Source organism: Squalius cephalus (assembly GCF_949319135.1).
Source record: "Squalius cephalus genome assembly, chromosome: 15".
In the NCBI taxonomy this organism is placed as follows: Eukaryota; Metazoa; Chordata; class Actinopteri; order Cypriniformes; family Leuciscidae; genus Squalius; species Squalius cephalus.
The window spans coordinates 6,572,950-6,598,007 of record NC_137136.1 but is presented as its reverse complement, the minus strand read 5'-3'; the positions used below and the strand labels follow the sequence as shown (position 1 = coordinate 6,598,007).

At 37.8% G+C, this 25,058-nt stretch overlaps 1 protein-coding gene across 21 annotated transcripts in view; it reads right to left on the bottom strand.

Annotated features, from left to right (window-relative positions):
• rims2a (regulating synaptic membrane exocytosis 2a) overlaps positions 1-25,058 on the bottom strand; it is a 190,092-nt gene that overhangs the window by 162,399 nt on the left and 2,635 nt on the right. For 18 of the 21 annotated variants that reach the window (XM_079893722.1, XM_079893732.1, XM_079893733.1 and 15 more), the window contains exons 3-4: positions 3,196-3,228; positions 1,102-1,206 (exon numbers count right to left, since the gene is read on the bottom strand). The exons of the other annotated variants lie outside the window; for them this stretch is intronic. In XM_079893722.1, the coding sequence (XP_079749848.1) occupies positions 1,102-1,206; positions 3,196-3,228 (138 nt within the window). The remainder of the gene's footprint in view (positions 1-1,101; positions 1,207-3,195; positions 3,229-25,058) is intronic. 21 annotated transcript variants of the gene reach the window in all.

Sequence of the window (25,058 nt, the reverse complement as noted above, 5' to 3'; positions counted from 1 at the left end):
TCCAAAACCCATGCTTAATGCAGGTCTCTAATGCAGATCTCGTAATCAAATCGAATTGATGGACCATACTGATCAAAACGTGCTATTATTTAAGATAAAACTAATAGTGCAATAAGGACTGACATTACATTTATTTAGGGCTTTATCACATTCATTTAGCATAATTAATTGTAAAGAAAAACATAATAAAAAAACTAAATTTATCATGCCCACTGACCTCTATGCAAGTCATTTTTCTATCATCTGAGCAACTTAAGATATTCAAAGTTTTCATTTCTCATTACAATACAATAGAATTAAATTAACCTTGTTTAAAAATTCACTAACAAGAGTTAATGATATATAACAATATATAATGATTGATATATATATATATATATATATATATATATATATATATATATATATATATATATATATATATATATATATATATATATACACATACTGCATATACAGTATTTATATTCTGCAATTTAATTACAGTTTCTGCAATTTAATTACAGTTACTTCTGATGTAATTGCATTAAAAACTGTAAAGACTGTAGAACAATTCTATATAAAACACTGGTGGATTTAACATCTAATGTAAAATTATACGTTTTTAATGTAAATGTCAGGGTTATGTCTTTAGTTTTTGTTAATGTGTCTTTTGTTTCATGTTTACCCTTTCAGTTTAGTCTTTGTCGTGCCCTAGTTAGTTTCCTTAGTTACTGATTACGTTCGCCTGTTGTTCATTTAGATCCCTTGATAACTCTGTATGTTTATATTTACTGTATATACAACACTAACAGTGTAGGATAAGTTACTCTAAAAAATGTATTAATTACCAGCTAAATTAATAAATGCTGTAAAAGAAGTTGTTAGTTCAAAACAGTGTTAACAGCTCATTTTTATGGAAAATCAATTAAGTGATTAATTGATCAACATTCCATTTAATTAATTACATTAAAGATTTTAATGAACTGATGATGAATTTTGATAAATTTCAGCACTGTCAGTGAAAGGTGAGTAATTTCCACAGAAATGGCACATAATTCAAGGTTTTCTGGGCAATATAGCTTTTTGAGGGCAAAGATGAATCCATTCAGTCTTACTTACGTCTCCGGCTCCTTTGGAGGCTCTGTTTGCGGTTGGTTTTGGGACTTTGTTTGGGGCTGGAGAACGTTATTAACCAGATCAGTGATTCCGCTAAAGGGAAACCACCTGTATGAACAAGCAGACAGCGCAACTCAATATCAGGTCAGCAAGCCTGCTTCCAGTCGACATACGCGCCAATATCATGACAACAACTGCAGCAGTGCAGCTACATTCATAGGGAACACACATAAAGGGTACAGCATGTACAGCTACAAGAGCTACTAGGAGAGAGAGAAAGAAAGACAGAGAGAAAGACAGGGCCGTCTCACTTTTTTAATCCTTTCTGGGAAAATAATCGTGTTTGGAATGTACCAGGTTGCTATAAACTTTTCTGTCATGTCAACTCTCTGAGTGTTTGGCATGGTAATGGATTTCACAATGTTGATGTCTAGCCTGCTGATGCTGTTATTGCTGTTGCTGCTACAGAGCAAGTACGGGACTTTATACTGCCAATAGTAAGCACAGATTCGCTGCTGTGAGCAAGTAAGATATTCTGCTTCAGCACAATATAGCATACATGAATTACCCGTAGCAGATCTATACAGGTGGAGCTGGGGAAGTGGGAGGGTTTCTGAAAGCACGCTGCAACTGCTACAGAAAATGCAGACCAAGTATTTGAAGGTTGAGCAGCGAGCTCATTGGCTACTGATACAGCAGGAACCAATCGGCTGTGCCCTATAGAGAATGATGTGATTGCAAACAGATTGAGGGACCTGCGCCATCTAGAGTTTCATAACAGAACTTTGTATTTCTGAGGAAGAACAAATCACTGGATGTGTCAAAGTGGTCCAGTCTAGTGGCATTATTATTTTGTTGTTGTTGTTTTGGCACTTAGCAGTAAGTAAACTAGAAATGCATGAGCAAAACTTTATATGCTGCTTTTTTTGTTGTTGTTATATCTATGAAATCATATTTATTACTTTTAGACAAAAAAATTAAAAAGTGCAAAAACAATTTCACTATTTTTTTTTATTTTCAGCAATATTATTGCTTTGACTGCACTGGATGAGACCTGAACTGAGCTGGATGATGACATCACTTGTTTTCTGCAGAGCTGCTTTATAGCTGAATTGAATTTATTTCATATTGATGAGCTTTACACAATTATTGAACTGAATCAACACTGAACTGACCTCAGCTGAACAATGACACTTTTTCTTTTTAGAGCTTTACAGCAGAATTGAACTCTGTTTGCATCATTAAATCATTATTTTTCTGTTTACCCCTGTAAATCTGCTTTAAAACAAGCTGTATTATATAAAGTGCTATATAAATAAAGGTGGCATTTCTCATATAAATGGTCATGGACAGAAAATGCTGTGCAATTTTTCCCCCACAAGAGTTCTATTATTGTGGTAAAAACTAAGTGGGCATTTTGTGGCTGGAATAAGGACAAGTGGATTTTGCTGAAAGTGAAAAATCTGGCTTTGTGAGACTAGAGAAAGAAGAAAAAGAGAAATACAAAGATGGAGTCCTGATAGATGGGGGGGAAAAGAAGAGGTGACACTCAGCCAGAGAAGGAAGCAAAGAAGCCGGAGTGAGTGAAATGAATTTTGCATCCATCAGCCCGGGATACGGTCAATTGTCCACAGATACAGAGAAAGAGATCAAACAGTGTCCATGTGCAACTCACAGAGTCGACAAACAAGCAAAATAAAGCAGGACTGGTGCATCCAGCCTGCGTGTGAATGAAGCTGCCAAAAGCTTTTCGAACAGAGCCATAACAGACTGCAGCCAATCACTAGAGAGAGTAGGGGGAAAGAGCTGCCAATCACAGAGGAAGCCACAACAAACGCACACGCGGGAATGTCAAAGCCTTGAGGTCTCTAGCTAAGAGAAGCCCACACAGAATCATTGCCTGGAGAAAAACTGCAGAATTTGAACTGCTGACAAAGTTCTGCCGCTATATTGTTTGTTTACTAAATGCTTTGGCGAATCTGATTATGATTGTGTAGTCACCAATAAGAATATTCTGCAGCTTTTGCCCCAAAATCAATGCGGAAAATGAGGGGAAAGTCCACAGAATCCGTCTAGGCCTCGCTTAGTGTTACTTACTGGGCTGGCTGAGACGTTGCATCTTCTTTGACCCTAAAAATAAATAAAAAAAAGTCAAAAAAAGAGCATGATGACAACAGAAATAAAACACAAGACTAACATAATCAAAACAAAAACATGGAAAAACAGTCAAACAAATATCAACACATATGATGTGCAGGGCGGTATGACAGCATATGGATTCAAAGGTGACGCATCCAATTATAATTTTGTCACATCTGTTTTATTATTTTAGGTTTACGGTAGTGAGTCAAAAAAAAGTTTTAACACAGGCAATCTAACATGATTGGTTGGGAATATAACATCTAAAATCTTATATAATATTATCTTTTGATTTGATACATATATATATATCATACCAACCACCCGCCATTACATGTGAAACAAACTAAATATGCAAACAGATATGATTGACCATGATCATTTTAAACGTATACACAAAAAAAGAAAACATGCAAAGACATGGAACACTTAAATATTTTAAATAAAAAGAAACAAATAATAGAAATAAAACAGGGAAATTATCTTTCTGCCCTCCACAGACAAGTCGACCACACAAAGAAAACACACCGTCCACGACACATAGTCCATCAGACTCAATGTGTTGAGCTTAAAACTATATAAATACATAAATAGAATAAATCCACCATAGTATTACCCTGTAAGAACTTCAGTAGCATATACAAACCACAAAGAAAGAGGGTTAAAGGGATGGTTTGGAGGAATTTCAACCTAGGGTCCTTTGCACCATGACCTCGAGCCCGAAGCTGATTTACTTACAAACTTAAGTTTGTAAGTAAATCAGGAGTTTATTTAAATAACACTTGCCTGATGGCTAATGCTACCGCTAACCCACACGTCAAAAGCCGTAAAAGTCCTGGCAGAAAGGGATGCATAAGGATGTAGTGTAACGACGCCCAGTTTGCAACAATTATTAGTTAACACTTTACCGTTAACACTAACGCTTTCTGTCAGGAATTTTACGGGCTTTTCCCAAATCACGGAAGTGACCTCGACGTCCGGGTTAGCGGTAGCATTAGCCATCAGGCAAGTGTTATTTAAATAAACTCCTGATGTACTTACAAACTTTCTAATGCCTCGTTTTATGAGTACAGAACCTATTTGTACTACTGTAGAAGTTTGGTACAACTCCGGGCATTATTAGTGGGGTAATTTACAAGATACAACCTTGGATACATTAGCGCCTGCACTAAGCCATACGGCTGATATCTCTAAATAAGCTCTAACTTTAATAATGTTCGACCAAGGGAAAAAAACTTCTGGGGGGGGGGGGGGGGGGGGTGTTTGGCTCGAGGTCATGGTGCAAAGGTGCGAAGGAATAGGTTGAAATTACTCCGAACTATCCCTTTAATGAACCCCGAAAATAAGATAAAACTGTTATGAATGCTGTCCTGAATGCATGGTGTACAGTTTCAGATCAAGTTTAGGTAAATCTGGAACCCCTTTATCCCCTGTCAGATCATTTATGCATTTGTCTGTGTGAATTAATGGAGAAAAAAACATCTGAATCTGAAGTTAAATATGGTTAGATTTTCTCCTGAAACATTTTGTGCAAAATGGTAAAACTGTGTGACACTGCCCTCTAATGGTCAAATGTCTTCTTCTATTAAGGAAAAGATGCCAACCTCTGCAAAAGTGTAGCAGCCTCAGCGTAGCAGGATTATATATCATTAATATATTATTATATGATATATTATGTCGTTATCATAAATATACCATGGATGGCAAGCAAGCTGCCTTTGATTTCAGTCACACATTAGGTAACACATTGGGTTGAAGCTAATGCCACAATAACTTGCAGAAAATCTGCACTAGTCAAGCCGTGACTCGCAAGTATTGCATGTGATGTTCTAACCAAATTACCCTCTTTCTGAGCTGTTCTCAGACTGTTAATTTAACCTCAAATGACTGTCCTCTCTCCTCCTCATCCCTCTCTATTCTCTCAGTATCTCGGCGCTCTTGAGTGGAGGTGGAGACACAGGCCTCATTGATGTGACAGCTATAGAATGAGAGCTGACTCATCACTTTAAATAATACACCCCACATCTCACCATCAGAGTCTCAGCACAGTCCTCTTAAAGGAGCATTCATGCTTATTTTCAACTTAACGTCCATCAGCTCCATCTGTGGCCTTACGTTTGAATCGGTTTTGTAGAAACGAAATGGGAAATGCATCTACAGCACAATTTGTAATATTCCAAGAAGGTTAAAATGAACATTCATCAAGTGCAAAAAAACAAGAATGTTGTTTTAAGAATGTTTCATGAGAACACATCAGATATTAATGATGTTAAAAGAACATTCTATACATGTTATTTAATGAATGTTTGGTTACACTTTAGTTTAGGGTCCAATTCTCAGTATGAACTAACTATTAACTATTACTTTTGCCTCAATAAACTCCTAATTACTGCTTATTAATAATTAGTAAGGTGGTTGATCAAGGGATGTAGAATATGGTCATACAGAATTAGGCATTAATATGTGCTTTATAAGTGTAAAACAGCCAATATCCTAGTAATATTCATGCTAACAAGCAACTAGTTACAAGTGAGAAAACTAAACTAAAGTGTTACTGAACGTTTTATCTTAACATAACCTTAACAAAACAGTGAAAGTTGTGGGAACATTCCCTGTTAACTGGGTTGTTTGTTAGGTTAAGATGTAGGGCCATATTCAGACTGCCAGCAAAAATAAAAATGTTTGCATATTCAAATTTTATCCAGATGGGTTTTTAAAAGTCTAGACAGCAAAAAAAAAAAAAAACACCCACGTGAAATCTGTTTTTTCTTCTCCACATATGGAGGTGGTTTGAAATGCGATTCGAAACAGATTTTTTACAGATCCGTCTCAGTCTGGATGCTCTGGATGCTCAAATCAGATTTCAAACTGTATTTTCCGTCACTCTTAAGGTGACACACAACAGTAACGTCAAAACTGGTGCCGGAAATACCGGAGTTATTCATACAGAATTCAAATGGTACGTCCAAAGACTTGATCATTTTCCTGTGCGATGGAGGAGTTCTGCACCGCAACTCCACAGGGCACTTATGTGGAGAGCGAGATGATGCACCTCCATTTCTCCTGCATCCGTTTTGAAAGCTTCGTCACATACATGTACGCCTATGTCGTTAAAAAAGCAACCCATGCAGAATATGCATCCCATGATAAAATAAATAAATCTGAACATATCCTAAAACTGTCTAAATCAAACATAATAAAATGGAGTTTGCTACATGTAAACAGTGGCCATGATTAAAATAGCATGCATCCAGTGAGAAGTGAGCACAATTTCTGTATGCATTGCACTATATTAATTATGCATGAATTTATTTAGTCATCAAACATGGCTACATTTGAATGAACACCAATGAAGAATGATGCTTTTTCCCCGCAGATAGTATAGTTATGACATCTACTAGCAGGGGCTAACCGTTCCATGCTAACCAGCTAAACCCTGACCTCTTCAGCTATTTCTAGCAGAGAAAACATCACTTACAACACCTTTTAATAGAAATGTTTTTCTTACTTCCTAAAAGCATTATAGAGAATATGATATGGAAAACAGGACTCTTTAGAAATGATGTAAGGTCATTCAGAAATGAACATGCTTAGCGTCAGCGATACTGATATAGTTTCCATGTTATTAGGAGAGTGTGGCATTGCGTGAGGTTGTTGAGTTAACCTTTATGCAGCGGAAACACTGATTACACATTCATACAGACACTTTGTGAGCATTACCAAAATGTGCAGCATATGAAAGCAAAAATATGACATTAACCAACAAGAGAAATCAAACCCATGGCAGGGTTATCATGAACTACAACTAAACCTACTCAAAACATTTTTGTTAATTGAATTATAGCTGAAATAAAATAAAATTTGATTAAATGAAAATTAGAAAAATGCTGCACTGGTTGAAGTAAAAGCACTACAATTACTGGAAATAAATAAAAAATAAAAATGTCAAAAGTACATTAAATGTTGGTAATACGTTATAATAAGGTCTCATTAGTTAACATTAGTTAATGCATTAGTTAACATGAACTATGAGAAATATATTTTTACAGCATTTATATTTTTTAAACCTTTGTTAATGTTAGTTAATAAAAACATTCATGTTCATTATAGTTCACAGTGCATTAACTTATGTTAACAGATACAACTTTCGATTTTAAAAACATTAGTAAATGTTGAGATTGACATTAACTAAGATTAATAAATACTGTGGAGGTATTGATAGTATTCATTGATAGTTCGTGTTAACAGATGTTAACAAATGAAACCTTATTGTAAAGTGTTACCCAAAATAACTAAAAAATAAATTAAAATGAAAACTGAAAATATAAAAATGAAAGCTAATTCAAAATATTAATACAAACTATAAGAGTATATAACCAACACTAAAATATACACTGACCCGCAGCCCCTGAAAGTGCTGGTGCTCATTCATATGCAAAGAGGCCAATAACAACATAAGGCTTTTACATACAAATATTAAAGGCATAGTAGGAAGAAAAAAAAGTCAGACAGTAGGTAGAAAATAGTCATGTGCGAAAAAACAAGTGAACTGCAAAGAAAAAAATGAAATAAATAAATGCATTTGACCTCTTTTTCAGCTGTTCTGTATGAAGCGTGTGTGTGTATACGTGTGGACACACTGGCCTCCTGCTGTCAGCGATGCACAGAAGAGGAAAGTCCTGTTACATAACACAGAGCTGAATCTCTGCATGGGGCATAATTACTCCACAATTACAGCTGCCAGTGTGCCAGTCTGTGCTGGTCAGTGGGGCTGGCAGTGCCCGCGCTCTCCTCTCTGCCATCACAACCAAAACACAGCAGCATCCACAGCCTTCAGCCTCACGTTAGAGGAAAAATCCTGCCATACTGTAATGTTTTCTCTCTATCTCTCAGTTTCAAAACCTGATAAAGTAGCATTCTTTTTACAGTATTTGCGCAGTATGCAAACAGTATGTGCATTACGAGGATACATGGATTTTAAGAATATAATGATGTGCACAGATAAATAATTTATAATAAATAATGCAATATTCCATGAAAAGAAGTGTCGATTTTGATGTCGTGGTGACTCATTTATGACGCCACAAGCGACATGCACTGTTTAAAAATTAACTGTAAAATACCATTTTTAATAAAAAAAAATTAAATAATGCAAAATACAGTTGAATGGCCAATATGTATGCTTGACACAGGGAGCAAAAATATATTTTTTCCCCTGAGTACATAGATATGAAATGTACACTACCGATCAAACGTTTGGTGCTTTTATTCAGTAAGGACACATTAAATAAAAAAAATAATAAAAAAATGAAATGTTCTGTTTTCCGTTGTTTTGAATTTTTCAACAAATTTCCGTTGTTGAAATGTTTATATTTCAAATAAATGCTGTTCTTTTGAACTTTCAATTTATCAAAAAAATTGATAAAATTTTCAACATTGATATAAAAAAATTCTTGAGCACCAAATCACATGATTTCTGAAGGATCATGTGACACTGAAGACTGGAGTAATGATGCCAAAAATTCAGCTTTGCATCACAGGAATAAATTGCATTATATATATATATATAACAGTTATTTTAAGTTGTAATAATATTTCACAATATTACTGTTTTTACTGTATTTTTTACTGTATTTAAGATTGCAGAATTGTGTGAATGAGTGTGTGACAGTTGGAGGGACAGTAGGAGACCGCTTGATTTTTATGAATGTGGAAATCTGTGTGTGTGTGCGTGTGTACAACAGGTGGCATAATCACAGCAGGAGCTTAGCAGAAATGGTGTAATCTCATGCCAGAAAGAGCCAGGTCAACATGACCTGCACTGTACCATCTGAGAGACCACAGAGTGCCACTGAATAAACACACACACACACACACACACACACACACACACACACACACACACACTTGAGTAAACCACAGTACACAAGGGATTAAAGGAATAGTTCACCCAAAAATGAAAATGATCCCATCATTTACTCTCAAGCCATCCTAGGTGTATGTGACTTTCTTCTTTCAGCTGAACACAGAGTAATATTAAATTAAATGAACCATCCTTTTAAGAGACAGAGTATGTGTGTGTGTGTGTGTGTGTGTGTGTGTGTGTGTGTGTGTGTGTGTGTGTGTGTGTGTGTGTGCACAGGCTCTGTTCCAAAACATTGTGTGCTGTCTTGCTGCATAATGCCTACATAGCATCCTAACAGAAACTGAGCCTCATGAGTGAACAATTTTGAAAGTTTTACATGCGCAGTAAAACCATGTGCTTCACAACTAGAGCTGGTCTCAAATGATTTCAAAAGAGTTTAGTTTTAGCATGTTGCTATTAGGCAAATTTTTTTTTTTTTTTTTTTTTTGTCTTGTTTTCCAGTACAAATATCAAAATATTCTTAAGTCAAGATATTTTGACTTGAAATGCAAAATGAATTAAGGCAATCAGTCTTATTTTCTGGAAGAAAAGAAAAATAAATCAAAATAAGTGACTTTTTGCTCAAAACAAGAAAAAATGTCTGCCAATGTGGTCAGAAAAATAAAATTAATTCAAATGGAAAAAATATAGAATTTTTCTGACCACAGAGGCAGATATTTGTTCTAGTTTTAACCACAAACTCATAATTGTGATGAATTTTTCAAAAAACAATAGGGCTAGATTTACTAAGAGCTTGTGGCAGCGCAAACCCTCTTGTGGCATTAAAAAAAATACTTTCAGGATTTACTAAAGACATGCAGTAAAAAAATTTGCACTGAAAAGGCGTGGACAGGGTTATTTTTGCATCTGGCCTTATTGCATATGCATTTGTAGGATTTCCCTTTCAGACGCAAAATTTATGGGAGGAGAGTATTTAAATGAATCATGCAAGGTGATTTACTAAGGTTTGCACTCGTCAACTTACTGGTATTTGTGCCATTATTTACCGCCCCAAAAAAGCATGTCTTAAACCAGATGCTAATTGGTAGATTGCATTGTTCATTATGGAAATGATGTGTTCTTTAATTTGCACATCGTCAGTAGATCACGTGCAGAACTTTACACTCCTATCGACGCTTTTTTGGAATTGAGCTCTCACGCTAATTTGCCCCGTTAAGTAAATCTGGCCCATCATACAGTATCTTTAGACATTTTGTATCTCAAAAAAATTCATCTTGATTTAAGAATATTTAAATATTTGTACTGGAAAATAAGATAAAAAAAAAAAGATAAAATATAATTAAGTAAATGATTCCCTTTTTTGTAGTGTATTTTACATTCCCATTTGCTCCAGTAGCAAAAGAAAAAAAAATCTGCAATTGCATTTCAATGAATTTTCTAAATATTGAGAGATTGGTTACTCTCATGCAGCAAAATCAACAAGTTTTCTAGTCATTTAATGCCAACACAAAGTATAGTGTATATAAATATAAGAAAAACTTTGCTAGATTAACGATGTTAATAACTGTGGAAACATGTTATAACAGTCTGTGAAAAGGTCAGATTCCAATCAGAGTGAGCTAATTGATGCATGTTAGCATTTAATCAATTATATTTATGATTGACATTTTGCCCACCATCTCATTTTTAATCACTGAGCTTATTGCAAAGCATTATGGGATTATATTCTTTGAAATGTCCCTTAAACAATTTCATCAAAAGGCAACATCATAATTAAGTTGCCTACATTTGGAACCTTAAAACGCTCCCTAGGTTGGGTTTTGGAACACAGCATGACCGCTTGAGCCAAAAGCAAGCTAACTTTACAGCTCGCCCTGCCCTCACACAGTGATGCCTGAAATAGCAGCCGGGTTCAAGGCGGTCCATCATAGCGACAGACACCTGTTCATTAGGACCATTCAGCAGGGTGGCAGGGGAAGTGCCTCCCTTGAACACATTTCCCTTTAAAAGAGGATTAGCACTGAGGGAGCTCTCGATTCCAGCTGTCATCGGTTCCGCAGTGGCATCTGGATCAAAAAGCAATCTCATTTGAGCTGGGAGTGCCGTGATTGGTCGCAGCAGACCCTGGTTAACCTTTGAGTGACAGCTTTAAATCCCTCCTCACATTTAACGCCACCCCATACATCCAGCATTCAGAAACGCACGTTCAGTTTTCAAATCCGTAAGCAGATGTTGCAACATGAACCTAAACACAAACAATCAAGATCATGAGCGTGTAAATGCCAAATGAAAAATGGGGCAAACATAAAACGCTGATAAGGTACAGCACTAAATTGTGCTGTTTTTAAGCTCATAAGAGTTTTCTGTAAACTGTCCAGTTTATGTTCATTCCTGGCAAGAATCACTACTAAAATTTACAATTCGATCTACATTTGTCACAATTCTGCACTGATGAGGGTCATGGGAGTCACATACCGATAGTTCTTTGGTCACCCTGTTTACACCTGGTATTAAGATGTGTTTTGGTCGATTGGATCACAAGTGGACGATGTTAAATACAGGTGTAAACAGGGGTCTAAATTGTTTTAATCTTGTCCACTTTCGACCACTTCCAGAGGTAGCTGAAAACGCATTCGACCGGATCGTTCGAACGGCCACAAAAGACGCCTACTCTCCGTCTACTGACTTAATGTGTAAGCGTTATGGGAAGAGCACTAGCCAGACGGGATTTAAACTTTGTCGGCTGAAGACCCAAGTTTGGTTTGAAGACGAAAAACATACCAAGCACAAAGTTCTCTCACCATTCCTGATTTCTAACACGCACTCAGCACATTCGGCATGACTCAGGCTTGCAGTGTGAACGTAGCCTAAGCTGGTTTGCTGGTTTTGGGCACATTTCTGCTGGTCAGGCTGAGGCTACGCTTTCCAGGATTCTTTGATGAAAAGAAAGTTAAAAAAACAGCATTTGTTTCAAAACAATATCTTTACCGTGTACACACTGAGGTTGTCAAAAGTTAGTTGAATGTGAGGTGTTATAATCTAAACCTGTGGTTACTCTGCTCTGTACATCCGTATTACCCATGTGGCTGTGCTGTTGTCATGCCTGTGGGTGGGGGGAGGATGAGGGAACATCTCTTAAGAGTAAGTTACAATAATAGCCAACATGACTAACAATAGAGCGGTAATGGATACTCCAGTATTGTTGGAGAGTGCAGTTTCCTGTCCCTGTCCAGAACAAGCCATCAGTAAGTTAAACGCTGTCAGTGTGCTTAACACATGTGTTAATGTGGCCACAAACACACACACACACACACACACACACAACAACAACTGTGCCAAAAAGTCATTAGTATGGTTACCAAATCCGATCGGATCAGTCAGACATAGGACACCTATCATTTCCCAAAGAAATGATATCCAAAGTAGAATCCATCCCACATAAGCAGTCGAGCATCACAGCAAAAACAGTGTAATGCGGCACGCAAATACACATGAACCACGGCATTAAAGCAACAGAACACCCAAAAACAAAAACAAAAGTCTGTTATCATTTTAACATGGCATCCCATTAGCCGACCTAAAACAACTGGAATCTGTCTTTCACTGATTGAGATTGGAAGAAGAGTGACCGATTAAATGAATGCCTTTAAATGTTCTCTTTAAATCCTGGTCATATGAAGGAGTTGAATAGGAGTTCAATCAAGACTATTATGCCTTTTAAATGTATTTTGTTTATCATCATCTAAATGTAGGAGAATCCCAGTCATAAAAAGCACCATAAAGGTAGCATGTAAGTTGTCCATACAACTATGCGATTTGGTAAAAACATGAGGGTGAGTAAATGATGCCAGAATTGTCATTTTTTTCATTTACTGTAAAAAGCAATTGTCATTCCCAAATTGTATCCTTCTAGTAAAACTAAATGCACATGTATAATCTCTCTTTATTTATCTCTCTGTTGTGATAATAAAGAGATCAACCAAAAATGAACATTCTGTCATCCTTTACTCACTCAAGACATATCTTGAAGAACGTTGGGAACCAAACAACATTGGGTTCCATTGTACATTTCTGAAAATATCTTCATTTATGTTCTACAGAAGACAGAAAACCATTCAGGTTTGGAAGGACATGAGGGTAAGTAAAGGATCAGGCATCAGCTCTCAGTGCTGCTGTCCAGGGTGCTGAATCTGATCTTACAGAGTCACAGACCAGCACAATCTAATCTCAGACTGACCGCCCACTGACCATCTGATACATGTCCACCGAAATAGCAAGAGCTGCTGAAATAACCAGTCACTGTTCCTTTGTCCAGATGTACAAAGGGAAACTGTTTACAGTCATGTTTACAGGTTAACAGCTAGGCTGCTACAATGAGCATTTCTGAGGAAGAACTAGTCACTAGACAAGGTTCATGGCATTGTGCCTTTAACAAAACTGAGCGAATGAGATTTACGAGCAGAACTACCGTTCAAAGTTTGGGGGCAGTAAAGATTTTGAAAGAAGTCTCTTCTGCTCACCAAGGCTGCATTTATTTGATTAATCATACGGTAAAACAGTAATATTGTGAAATATTATTACAATTGAAAATATATTTAAAATGTAATTTATTCCTGTGATGCAATGTCCTTACTCCAGTCTTCAGTGTCACATGATACTTCCGAAATCATTCTAATATGCTGATTTCCTGCTAAAGAAACATTTCTTATAATTATCAATGTTGAAAACAGTTGTTGCTGCTAACCATTATACCTTTTTTCAGTATTTTCTGAACAGCATTTATTTGAAATAGAATTTTTTAAAACATAATAAATGTCTTTATACCTTTTGGTCAATTTAATGTGCTAAGGTTATAGTCCATTTTAAAGACGAAAGTGAATCATTTATTCTTCATCATGTCATTCCAAACCTGTATGACAGCAAACATACAAGAACAATGACATCTGGCATCAAATGTGGCACGACCTGTCTTAAGGCTTTTTCTAATACGTGCAAACATGAATGACAGGAATTTGTGGAAGAGAGGATGATTTTTAGCACATACTGACAAATTCTTTTTGGATGCTTATAGAGCTGATGGGTAGTATCGCCCATCTCCTTTTATGTTAAATGGAAGATAAAGAGCTTTAGAACGACATGAGGATGAGTAAATTATGACAGAAATTTTGGGTGTACTGTTCCTTTAAGAACATGCAAAAAGTTTTTTAAATACTATCCAAATGGAGCAAAGAGATTAGATTGAGAAAATGGGCCAGACACAACTCAAAAACCAAATGCTTCACAGAAATAATATCCTTAAAGGGATAATTCACCCAAAAATGAAAATTCTGTCATCATTTACTCACCCTCAAGTTGTTCCAAACCTTTATGAATTGCTTTCTTCTGCTGAACACAGAATATATTTTTAAAAATATGGGTAACCAGACGTTGATGGACCCCATTGACTTCTATGGGAAAAAAATACTATGGAAGTCAATGGGGTCCATCAACTGTTTGGTTACCGACATTCCTCAAAATATCTTCTTTTGTGTTCAACAGAAGAAATTCATACAGGTTTGGAACAACTTTAGGGTGAGTAAATAATGACAGAATTTTTTCGCTTCTGAACATTAACAGACTTCGTTGTTTATCTCTTTTGTGCGAACACTTAGACTAAGATACTCAAATACATGAAAATAACCTGTGGCACCAAGCAGAATTATAATGTGCTAGTTAGTGTAACTATATACAAATCAACCATTTCAGACAGAACAGGTACTAAACTTCAACAGCACAGCCTCTATATAAACAAGCTTGCATGTGGGTCACACTGCTGATATTCCATGAACCTATTTGTTTTTAAAGATAAGCACATTTTCATCCTATTATTATAGAGATGGTAATCCCCTGTGTGGCCATCACAGGAACATGTGAGAACATTAAATGCATGTCAAATTGTGTATTTGATCTGATTAGATATTGCATAAACAATGACAGGGGGTTTCCTAAGCAAACACTTCATCGTGTTCTTTCCGCTCCTGAAGTCCACACCAGTCACCAGACTTCTTTCAAAATCATTAAAAAAAATCATACCATCCCCAAACTTTTAAACTGTAGTGTATATAAACACTCTCACCCCTTGCTTCTTCTACCATTCCCACAATCCCCAGCACAAAACTGCAACACAGCTCCCGTTGAGAGTACATTGCTCACTCCATGCTAGTGGACACTTAAAGTAAGCATCATAAGGACCAAACTCCAAACATAACTCTAAAAAGGCAACCCGTTCTGTCTAAAGTGATGTTTAAAGTATCACCCCCGAGTGTGTTTGACATCTCTTTATTAAACAGTCATTCTGTGGCATCATGGGAGGTGAATGTTGCCTAATGCAATGTGATCTGACTGCTAGTTCTTCTACTACCCGCAACAGAGCCAAGAGAGCGCGACTTCAGTCCAAAGCTATTTATAGTCGTCCATGAATAACGTGAGGCTCTTCAGGATTTGCATGCAATCAGCTTCAGATGAACCGGTGCCACATCACACTCTCACATTTCTGCGCTCATTTCGACTGACCGGCACACACACACACACACAAGACCTGCTTCCCTTCATTGCTTCACTGTCATTCTCTTGACATGGTCAAGAAAGAAGTCAACAAAGTCATTTTACTTCTGGTGTCAATCGGTGCAAGTGTGCAAATGAGATTTAAGAGCTACAGAAAACAATTACTTCAATTTCATTAACTTCGGCACTCTAAACTATTGTATAATTTCAGAAGATTTCTGAATATTGTGAATAAGTCATGTGAACCACTTTTATGGGGCTTTCCTGTAAGTTTTGGAGATTGAACATGAGGGCGAGTAAAGGCCCATTCACACCAAGAACGATAACTATAAAGATAACTATATTAGCGTCCACACCAACGTACGAAAATGTTCTGTTTATAATAAGCATGTGCTGCAGTTCTGTCGTCTGTAGCTTTAAATGCTCAAGCTCTTTAAAGCAGGATGGATTCTGATTGGCTGTCATCAATTGACTGGCTGTTTTTATTGTTTATCAGCTAGAAAAAATCATTCTGAAAGTGATTCCAGTGATATCATTCCTCTTTGTCATTACCGATATAGTTATGGTGTGCACTCGTTTTAGAAATGCTTCTGTATATCCTTGGTGTGAACGGGCTTTAAAATGTAGTCAGAATTATTATTTCCCGTTAACTATCTCTTTAAGCAGCCTGTCTGTAATCACTATGGGGTTTTACATAAACACAAAGACTCTACATGCCCATAAATGTAAAGCAAACAGAGAAACATCAAGGCATTTGTGCCAGAACGCTTCTAAACGCTGTACACTCTCCATGTTTCCCAGTGTGCCGGGTCAGCCTTATGCAATAGCAGGGCAGAACTATACAGCAGGAGTGTTGGGTTTCTCATCGCTGTGACGTAGCGCTCTGTGTACTATACTCACGCTGGGCGCTTCCGCTGCACAGGAAACTGGCTGACTTCTGATTTACTCATACACTGCGTATCACAGCATGTTAGTTTGAGGTCATTTATTCTGTTTTACTGATGAGTCAACAAATGTTTCCTGGATCTAGTGCACACATAAGCATACAGTGTATATCTACCTTATGTTCAGTAATGAATTCCTATACTACACAACATACATGGTTTTACAGAGGAAACAGTAATGTTTTAAACAGTAGTAGGCCTATGCCATACTGCCGTCACATGCCCTCATGTTTAACTCAGTGGATGCTGTTTTTTGCATTTTTAATCAGCTTTTGTTTAAAAATGCTTTTATTTTTGACAGCCCAATTATATAAAAATCACAGCTTATATTACTTCTGGTTCATTCACTATGGAAATGGAAAGTCTGGTCAAGCACATTGCATTGTGGGATACAGTAGCTCATTTCAGTAGCATACTATTTCTAATATATCATCAGATATTTTTGCATACTATTATAGAATTTATTCATACTTTAATTTAAATTAGCTTTCATTTGTATTTTTTTTTATTTTTAGTAATTGATATGTGCTTTTCTCATTTTTATTAGGTTTTTTAATATTTCTATTTATCTGTAATTATTTATTTTTTTATTTAATTTTAGCACTATTTTAAAAACGTTATTTCAGTTAGCTGCCTATTGGGAAAATTTCTCATTTTCATTTCAGTTTTCCATGTTCAGTTTTCTATTTTCTATCTTTTCATTTCAGTTCTGACTTTTGCGTTTGTGTCTCACGTCTTTTGCAGCATGACAGTGTTCTAAACATGCGGCGGTCAAGTTAAAGGTACACTATGTAACTTTTTTTGTTCCAAATTTACAACATTTATATAATGGGCTAGATTGAATCACTACGGTACGCCTATAATAAGAAGTGTTTATTTTCAGACTATTTTAGACCGGTCGGGACGACAACAGCTATACATAAACATATACATAAACAGAGAGAAGTAGCTCTGGAACCTCATAAGTGACTGATTTAGAACAGTATGGCTGCATTTACACTTCAAGTCTTGATGCCTAATTCCGATTAGTTGACTATATCCTGACCTTTTTTTTTTTTTTTGATGACCAGCTTAAATCATCTTTTAAAAGTGACCCATATCCGATATCGTCATTTACACTATTCACTTGGCAAAACAACCCAAGGTAGATGTACTGACCCGGAAAAGCTTAGGCCAAAAAGGAAGTAAAAACGGCAATGGACACAGATGAAATGATAATACAAGCTTTTGCTTTTCGCACAATCTTTAAAGGTCAGCAAAACATTGGGTCGAGTTTTCGTACTCCATTGCGCCACTGAAAAGAGTCATGTGATCGCAGTTGGTGTCCACCCGAGTTGACTTCAATCGCCACCATTGCTTTTTCAATGATGTACGACTCGCATTGGCAATGAAATATCCGATCTGTCTGCTTACATGGCAGACGCAAATGCACATATCCGATTCATATCAGATTTATTTCCACATATGAATGAGGCCTGAAACTGATCTGAGAATATCGGAATCCATGTGCTTTTTCCTGCTTACATGTCCTTGGGTCATATCCGATCTGTGCTACAAGGGAGGGGAAAAAAAACGGAATTGGGTCACTTGAACCATGTAATGTAAATGTGGCCTATAGCGTACATCAGCAGCAACAGAAGACTTGATTCGCAATTGGATTCAAAAGAGTTGCATATTTCTAAGCTAATGATGCAATAAAGGTAAAACTACACAGCTTTTACTTTGTCTGCCTTTTTAGATAAATATTTCCACATTACAGGAGGCTCTCTAGATTCTGATACAAAACATCAAATGAAGGAAATATAAAAAAAATATTAAAAACATTGCATTATCACATAAATGAGGTGTGAACAACAGGGGAGAAGAGTGGGTAACTTTAGAAAATAGCGAGAGAGAAGGAGATAAACAGAATACAAAGATAAAAAGAAATGAGAGAATAGGTAATGTTAGGTGACAACATGAACGAGTCATGAATAGGAAAGCGAGTCGAAACGAGAGGAGGGCAGAGGTAATGCGGACAAACAGAAGCTCTGTTCAGCCATCATATGGCTTGCTCTCAATGCAAATGCTTATTTAACTTAATTACGTAGCCTTCTAGACATGCAATCCCAGAATGCAGTGCAACAATCTCAGTGAAAAAAAAATTCCAATATGGTGAACTAGGGAAGAGATTTCACTTACTATTCATTCCATACTGAGAAACATTGTAAATATACATCTAAAAATGTAAAAATGACTTTTATAGGGCTTCTCAATTTGATGAACCGATACTGATTCTTAAATCCCAAGGCTCGATCTTTTAGTCTGTGCTGTTTTCAGTTTCAGTGAACAAAAAAGACCCAGCTTTCAAAATCTAAATCTAAATAAATGTTGATGTTGTTGTCTATTCCTCTTTACTACTAGTTATGGCACAAAATAAACATCAATGAACATCAGAAGGTATGCTGAATGTGTACAATACAACTTAATGAAACGTATCATGTCTCAATCAGTGTTTCACGGAGAGTTGTCAACAGAACAGCTTGTAAACTATGTCAGTTAACATCACATTTACCCCTCAGGAAAGCCATTCAATCACAAGAGCTTGATAGTTAGCTAGACAAAAAGTTATGACAGCCACCATTTAAAGGGGACCTATTATGAAAAATTCACTTTAACATGGTGTTTGAACATAAATGTGTTTCCGTAGTGTGTACACAACCACCCTATAATGGTAAAAATCCACCCATTCCTCTCTTTTTAACCCCAGAAATCATAAGCAGTATCTCTTTTGTAGCGTCACAAATGCTTAGGCCCCGCCCACGACTGCTGACGGACTCTGTCCTATTAGCATAGACCCCGCCCTGAATGAGCTGTGCACAGTCCGCCATGTTTATCTCCTCGCCAGAGCATTTAACAGCAGCATTCAAGTAAGAAAGGTATTCTTATTAAAGCTTCTTATTCTGTGCGCGTGCTTCGGCTGTGTTGCGCTCAGAAAACCTTACATCAGAAATTTAGCCTGATATGGCTTTAAAACGCATGCAGATAATAAACTTTCATGATGATGAAGAACTGTAATGTCACGTGAGCGTGACCACGATACCAAATAGATGTTGTTAGTTTTTGGCAAAGTATCCGAGGCACAAGCTGTAAAGGCTCCGCCCTCTTCTGTAAAGGAGGGTGGGGAGCAGCAGCTCATTTGCATTTAAAGATACATGCACGAAAAAAGCATGTTTTTCCTTCCACTCAAAAATGGGCATATACAGCGTGGTATCATAAATAATCTATGGGGTATTTAGAGCTGAAACTTCACAGACACACTCTGGGGACACCCGAGACTTATATTACATCTTTTAAAAAGGGGCATAATAGGTCCCCTTTAAATGTTTATATTTCAATAAACAGTAATTATATCATATCATCAATAGTTTTTATAATAAAAACCTGCTTTATGTGCAATTTACATGTTTGTCTACAAATCAGTTGTTAGGCTTCAACCTTTAATAGTAATGTACCAACTGACAGGATTCCCTGTAGTTTACATCATTAGTTGAGAATATTTTTTGTACTATTCTAGATATTTGATCTGAGATCGAATTTAAATGGAATCGCAAGTTTGTGAATCAAAATCGAAGTATTGCTTTAGGTTAGCAGCATGATTTGTCCTGCACTACTGTCTATGTAGAGCATTCCAAATCAGTTTTCATTTTAGAATGCTGTCTTAGAAGACAGCTACCTACTGTATCTAGGCCATAAGCAGCTCACTAGGTTTTGGAACAGAGCTAAAAGACACACCCTCAACTTTTGGTTAACCAACATCCGGTGTTTTTTCACAAACCAGCCCATTAACATCCCGTATGCCAGCTAGCACACTGATGGAAGACGCTAATGAGCAGGACGGAGCCATTTGGTGTGTGTTCTGCAGTGTGGATTGAGCCTCACTGCGGCTCGTCCCCCCGGGGGCGACAAGATGTGTGTGTGTGGGGGAGGGGGTCTCACGGAGGTTCTTTACATGGTAGCGGGGGATGCCATGTGTACTACAATTCTGGTCACAACGTTCCTCACTGTTAGAATGCACAGATGGATAATGGATTTGAGGAGGGATTCCTGTGAGTACTGACGGGAAATTATTTCAATGTATGAGCAAATGACAGTCTCAGCCTCAGACAAGCACACCCACAGTCCAATCAGAGACTGGCTGATGCATAAAACTGGCAAACACTAGAAGCAAATAGGCAGTTCCAGTCAGGTTGACGCCCGAGAGTTGTGGGTCCAGGGTCTGCCTCGAAATAAATGCATGCTCATGCAATGTTAAAGGTGCTGAATGTAATTGTTTTGCCGGTACTAAAGCATGAAAATACCATATGTTTGCAGATATTTAGGAAACATGCAAAGTTCAAATACTTGTTTCTCAGAAAAACACTTCTACAGCAAGTTATTCTACTGTGAAATGTGCGTTCTGTGTCGGGATGTCTGTTTTTGTTTTGGACTGTGTGATCCTGCCTACTGCTAATTTACCCAATAGTATTTCGACACCATGGGTTGCCAGTTGGTGTAAAACAGCGTATTGCAGACATGGAAGCCAGCAAACGAACAGGGTCAGACATCACAAATTCTACCCGACCTAAAAAGCCTCAGCATCAATCTAAAAAGCTCTGTGAGGCATATAAAACAGACACATTAGCATTGTCAATTGCGCTCATTCCTGTTGCGTTTCCTCAATCTGGCAAGCTGTGTGAGCTTCGAGTCTAAGGAAGAGGGGGTGGGGGAACAACCCTCTCCAATATTTTGAATTTGGACTGCAGTGCCTATTTCAACCACTAGCTGTCAATATTACATACAGCCCCTTTAATGCAATGAGCAATTTTAAGTAATAGCTAATCGTTATATTTGCCAAAGTTTGCCAGGTTAGTGGCATCAAATCTTTGATACTCAAGTATTTGTTTAGTAATAAGCTAGATATCCAAGAGTATAACTGTGTTCTGGCAAATTGTACAAAACAAACTGTGGTTGACAGCTATTAATGTTGGTCACATTGTCTTCAAGTCTAAGCTGACATTTCTTAGCCTGAATGAGTTGCGAATGAGAACGTCAAGTCAAAAGTCTGGCTATTTGAGAAAGAGACAGAAAGAATAGGTGAATATAGGTGGCTGTGGGAAGCACGCACCAACTTGAGCACACTTACTTTCACAGGGTGATACAGGTCTCGTTCTTACCCATAGGCCTCAGTGATCCCAGAGGGAGAGGGGCAACCCCCTGGACACAGCAAATCTGCAACAACTGCCCTCTCAATGCAATCTCTCTCCAGTCAAATCTCTTAAACATCCTGTCTCTTTCATACTCTATAAACACCTCCCTTGGCATGCTCTCACTTTCAGCAACTAAAACTCTCCCTCACTCTCCATCTCTCTCTTACTGGATTTGTTTCAATTTCTTTGTGGCTCATCCAGTGAAGATGACAGGAAGTTGGCAAACACTTCAACAGAGGGCTTCTTCATCTCTTCATTCTCCCAGGATTCCCTGATCTGGCTTCCAGCCACTGTTGTGTGTTTATGTTTATGCCTCTTTAAAAATAAAAGGAACATCCTGTGGCCTGACTGCCGTGGTTACGCTGAGATATATGGTGCAACAACCAGGCTAAAAACTCTCATTAATGTCCAGTCAACCTGCTTGTTCTCCATTACCACCTTGACTAGACAACATCTAATTCCAGAACTATCATGCTAATGACCAAATATGATGCATGAAAACATGTTGTGAACTCTGTTCCCAGTGCAGAAGAGCTTTTATTGAAACTAAGCTGCAAAAACAGCTCATTCAGATTCAGAAAGATGCTTTAACACAATTATGATTGGCCACATTTCCCAACCATCATGGCAAGGAGGAAGTATGACAGATACTATTAATCCTAGACACCAGAAGAACTAATTAAAAGAGTATAGTGGTAAAGTCTGTCAAATCTTGTGCTATTGCTGTCTGTGTGTAGCACCTTCTGCTCTGCAGAACCTTCTGAAAGAAGCAAAAATGGGACAGGGGTGCATTTCCAGAAAGCAGCGTTAGCCAACTATGGTCGCAAGTTCCATCATTATCAACACTGATACACGAGTCTGTGTTTCCCAAAACCATAGTTCCAACAAACATTCACAAATAGCATCACAAAGTTGTGTGGTTGGAAGATTATTTTATTGTTTGCATGACATGTGTACTTAATAAATCCTTCTCTTGAGCAAAATCAGCAAGCTGAGATTCAGCACAATCTATATCTTTGATTTCGAATAGATACAAATGCCATCTTTGTCAAGAGATTTAAAGTGCCATTTTGAAGAGTGCGCATGTGCGTACTAGTACTTAAAGGTTGTATCAGCGATTTCAGGCCCAAACATAAATGATCACATTCATCTAATCTTTCCTAACGATCCGCTAGCTGCCCGCCCCATAAGCATGCCGTCAAAAAAACGTGTCTCTGTAGGCAGCCTAGGCTCTGAGATCTGCACACAAAAACAGTTGGTTTCACAAACCACTCAAAACCAAAATAAATAATGTTCCAACCAATCACCGACAGGGGTGGGTGTTGTGAGGTTTTGCGCTTGTGCACGGCTGCCTATGACGGCTGCACGTGAAAACCTCACAACACCCACCCCTGTCGGTGATTGGTTGGAACATTATTTATTTTGGTTTTGAGTGGTTGGTGAAACCAACTGTTAGCTGCTAGTGGCAGCTAGCGGATCGTTAGGAAAGATTAGATGAATGTGATCATTTATGTTTGGGCTTGAAATCGCTGATACAACCTTTAAGAACGAGCCTATGATTGAATCTGAATCTGCTGAACGACGAATTTGCGACAGTACGGTTTTGGGAAACAGTCATGACTAGCTAGTTGATTTCTAGTTGATTTCAAACGATGCATCATACTATGATAGTTCAGCAGCGAGTTACGTCATTGTATGGGAAACGCACCCCTGTTTAGGCTACGTTTACACGGAAACGATCTGAAGAGAAAACGCAAAAGTGATCACTTTTTATTCTGCGTTTAGACGAGCGTTATGGGGGGGAAATCTGCGTGCATACGGTGACGCAAAAGTGTGTGAAATTCAATGTAGTATGCACTCCAGGCGGCTAGGTGGCAATGTGAAGCACTGATCGGTGCCTTCACTGTCTAGCAGACTTTTGCGTTTTTACCGTTTAGACGGAAACGCGACGGTGGAGCGTTTTTAAGATTTCCACTCTGGAGGGTGGTTTCACTTTTGTGCGTTTTTAAGCCCCAAAAACGCCGTCGCCGTCTAAACGAAAGGCACATCTGATAAAATATTTTTACGTTTTCACCCGGGAGCGTTCTCGTGTAAACAGGGCCTCAGTTCCTATGAATTTAGTCAATCATTACAGAGGTTGTACGAATAGAAGTCTTAAAAATACAGTAGCTAAATCCGTCAATTCAATTGGAAATAGTTAAAATTTTAAAAATTTAAAAATTAAAGTCCACTTAAAGGTGCTCTAAGCGATGTTGGGTGATGTCACTTCTTGTTGACGTTCAAAGTATTGTCAAACAAAACAGAGGCTAGCTCGACCCTCCCTCCTCCTCATCCCGTCCCCCCACCCCCCAAATTCGGGACTTTGTGTGTTCTTTCTCCTTTTCCCTATTCTTTGTTATTATTTAATTGGAACGCCGTCTCTTTGGTCGTGTGTCGGCCATATCAAAATTCTCAAGAATATACATTTTTAACGTTAGTCGTTTTCGTTGTCTAGGACATCTCTCCTCTAGCTAACTTCCCTCTTCATGCTTCTCTCTCCTCCACTCCCCACACCCCACTTCATGTGCACGCGCACTAACCCCCCAACCCCCACTCCCAAATCATTCATGTCGGTTATTGGCTGGAACACTGTTTTTTATGTTTCGTGGTCCAGGCTGGGCCAGTTCATTTTTCTTGCCGTTTGTGGAGCCTGGGCTGTCTACAGAGACCACGGTTTTTTTTACAGTGTGTTCAGGGGACAGGCAGCTAGCGGATAGTGAGGAGATGTTTGCTGTATGTGACAAAAAATGTTTAGGCCTAAAAAACGCAGAGCACCTTTAAGTTAGTGAAGGTTTTATGTGCCGAAAACAGTCATAGTTTATAGCAGGGGTGCAAAACTCAGTTCCTGAAGGGGCCACAGTCCTGCAGAGTTTAGCTTCAAACACACCTGATCCAGCTAAACAAAGATTATCAGAGAACTACAGCAGGGTTTGGCCTGCAGGACTGTTTTGCACCCCTGGTTTAAAGGAAAAAATTAATTATGCAAATTTTTTGATGATATGACCCTTTTAAATAACACAAATGAAGGCATGGCTTTGTGGACCAGCGATGAGAATGTGATCAGGCCTCGAGTCACATGACACGGGCAGCAGCTCTGCACATTCACTGTTCAGTATAAGTAACAGTCAGGGGCCAACAAGCCGCCGTGTTGTTGTGTAACTCTACACCGGCCGTTTGCACACTACTCTAGAAAAGATCAGA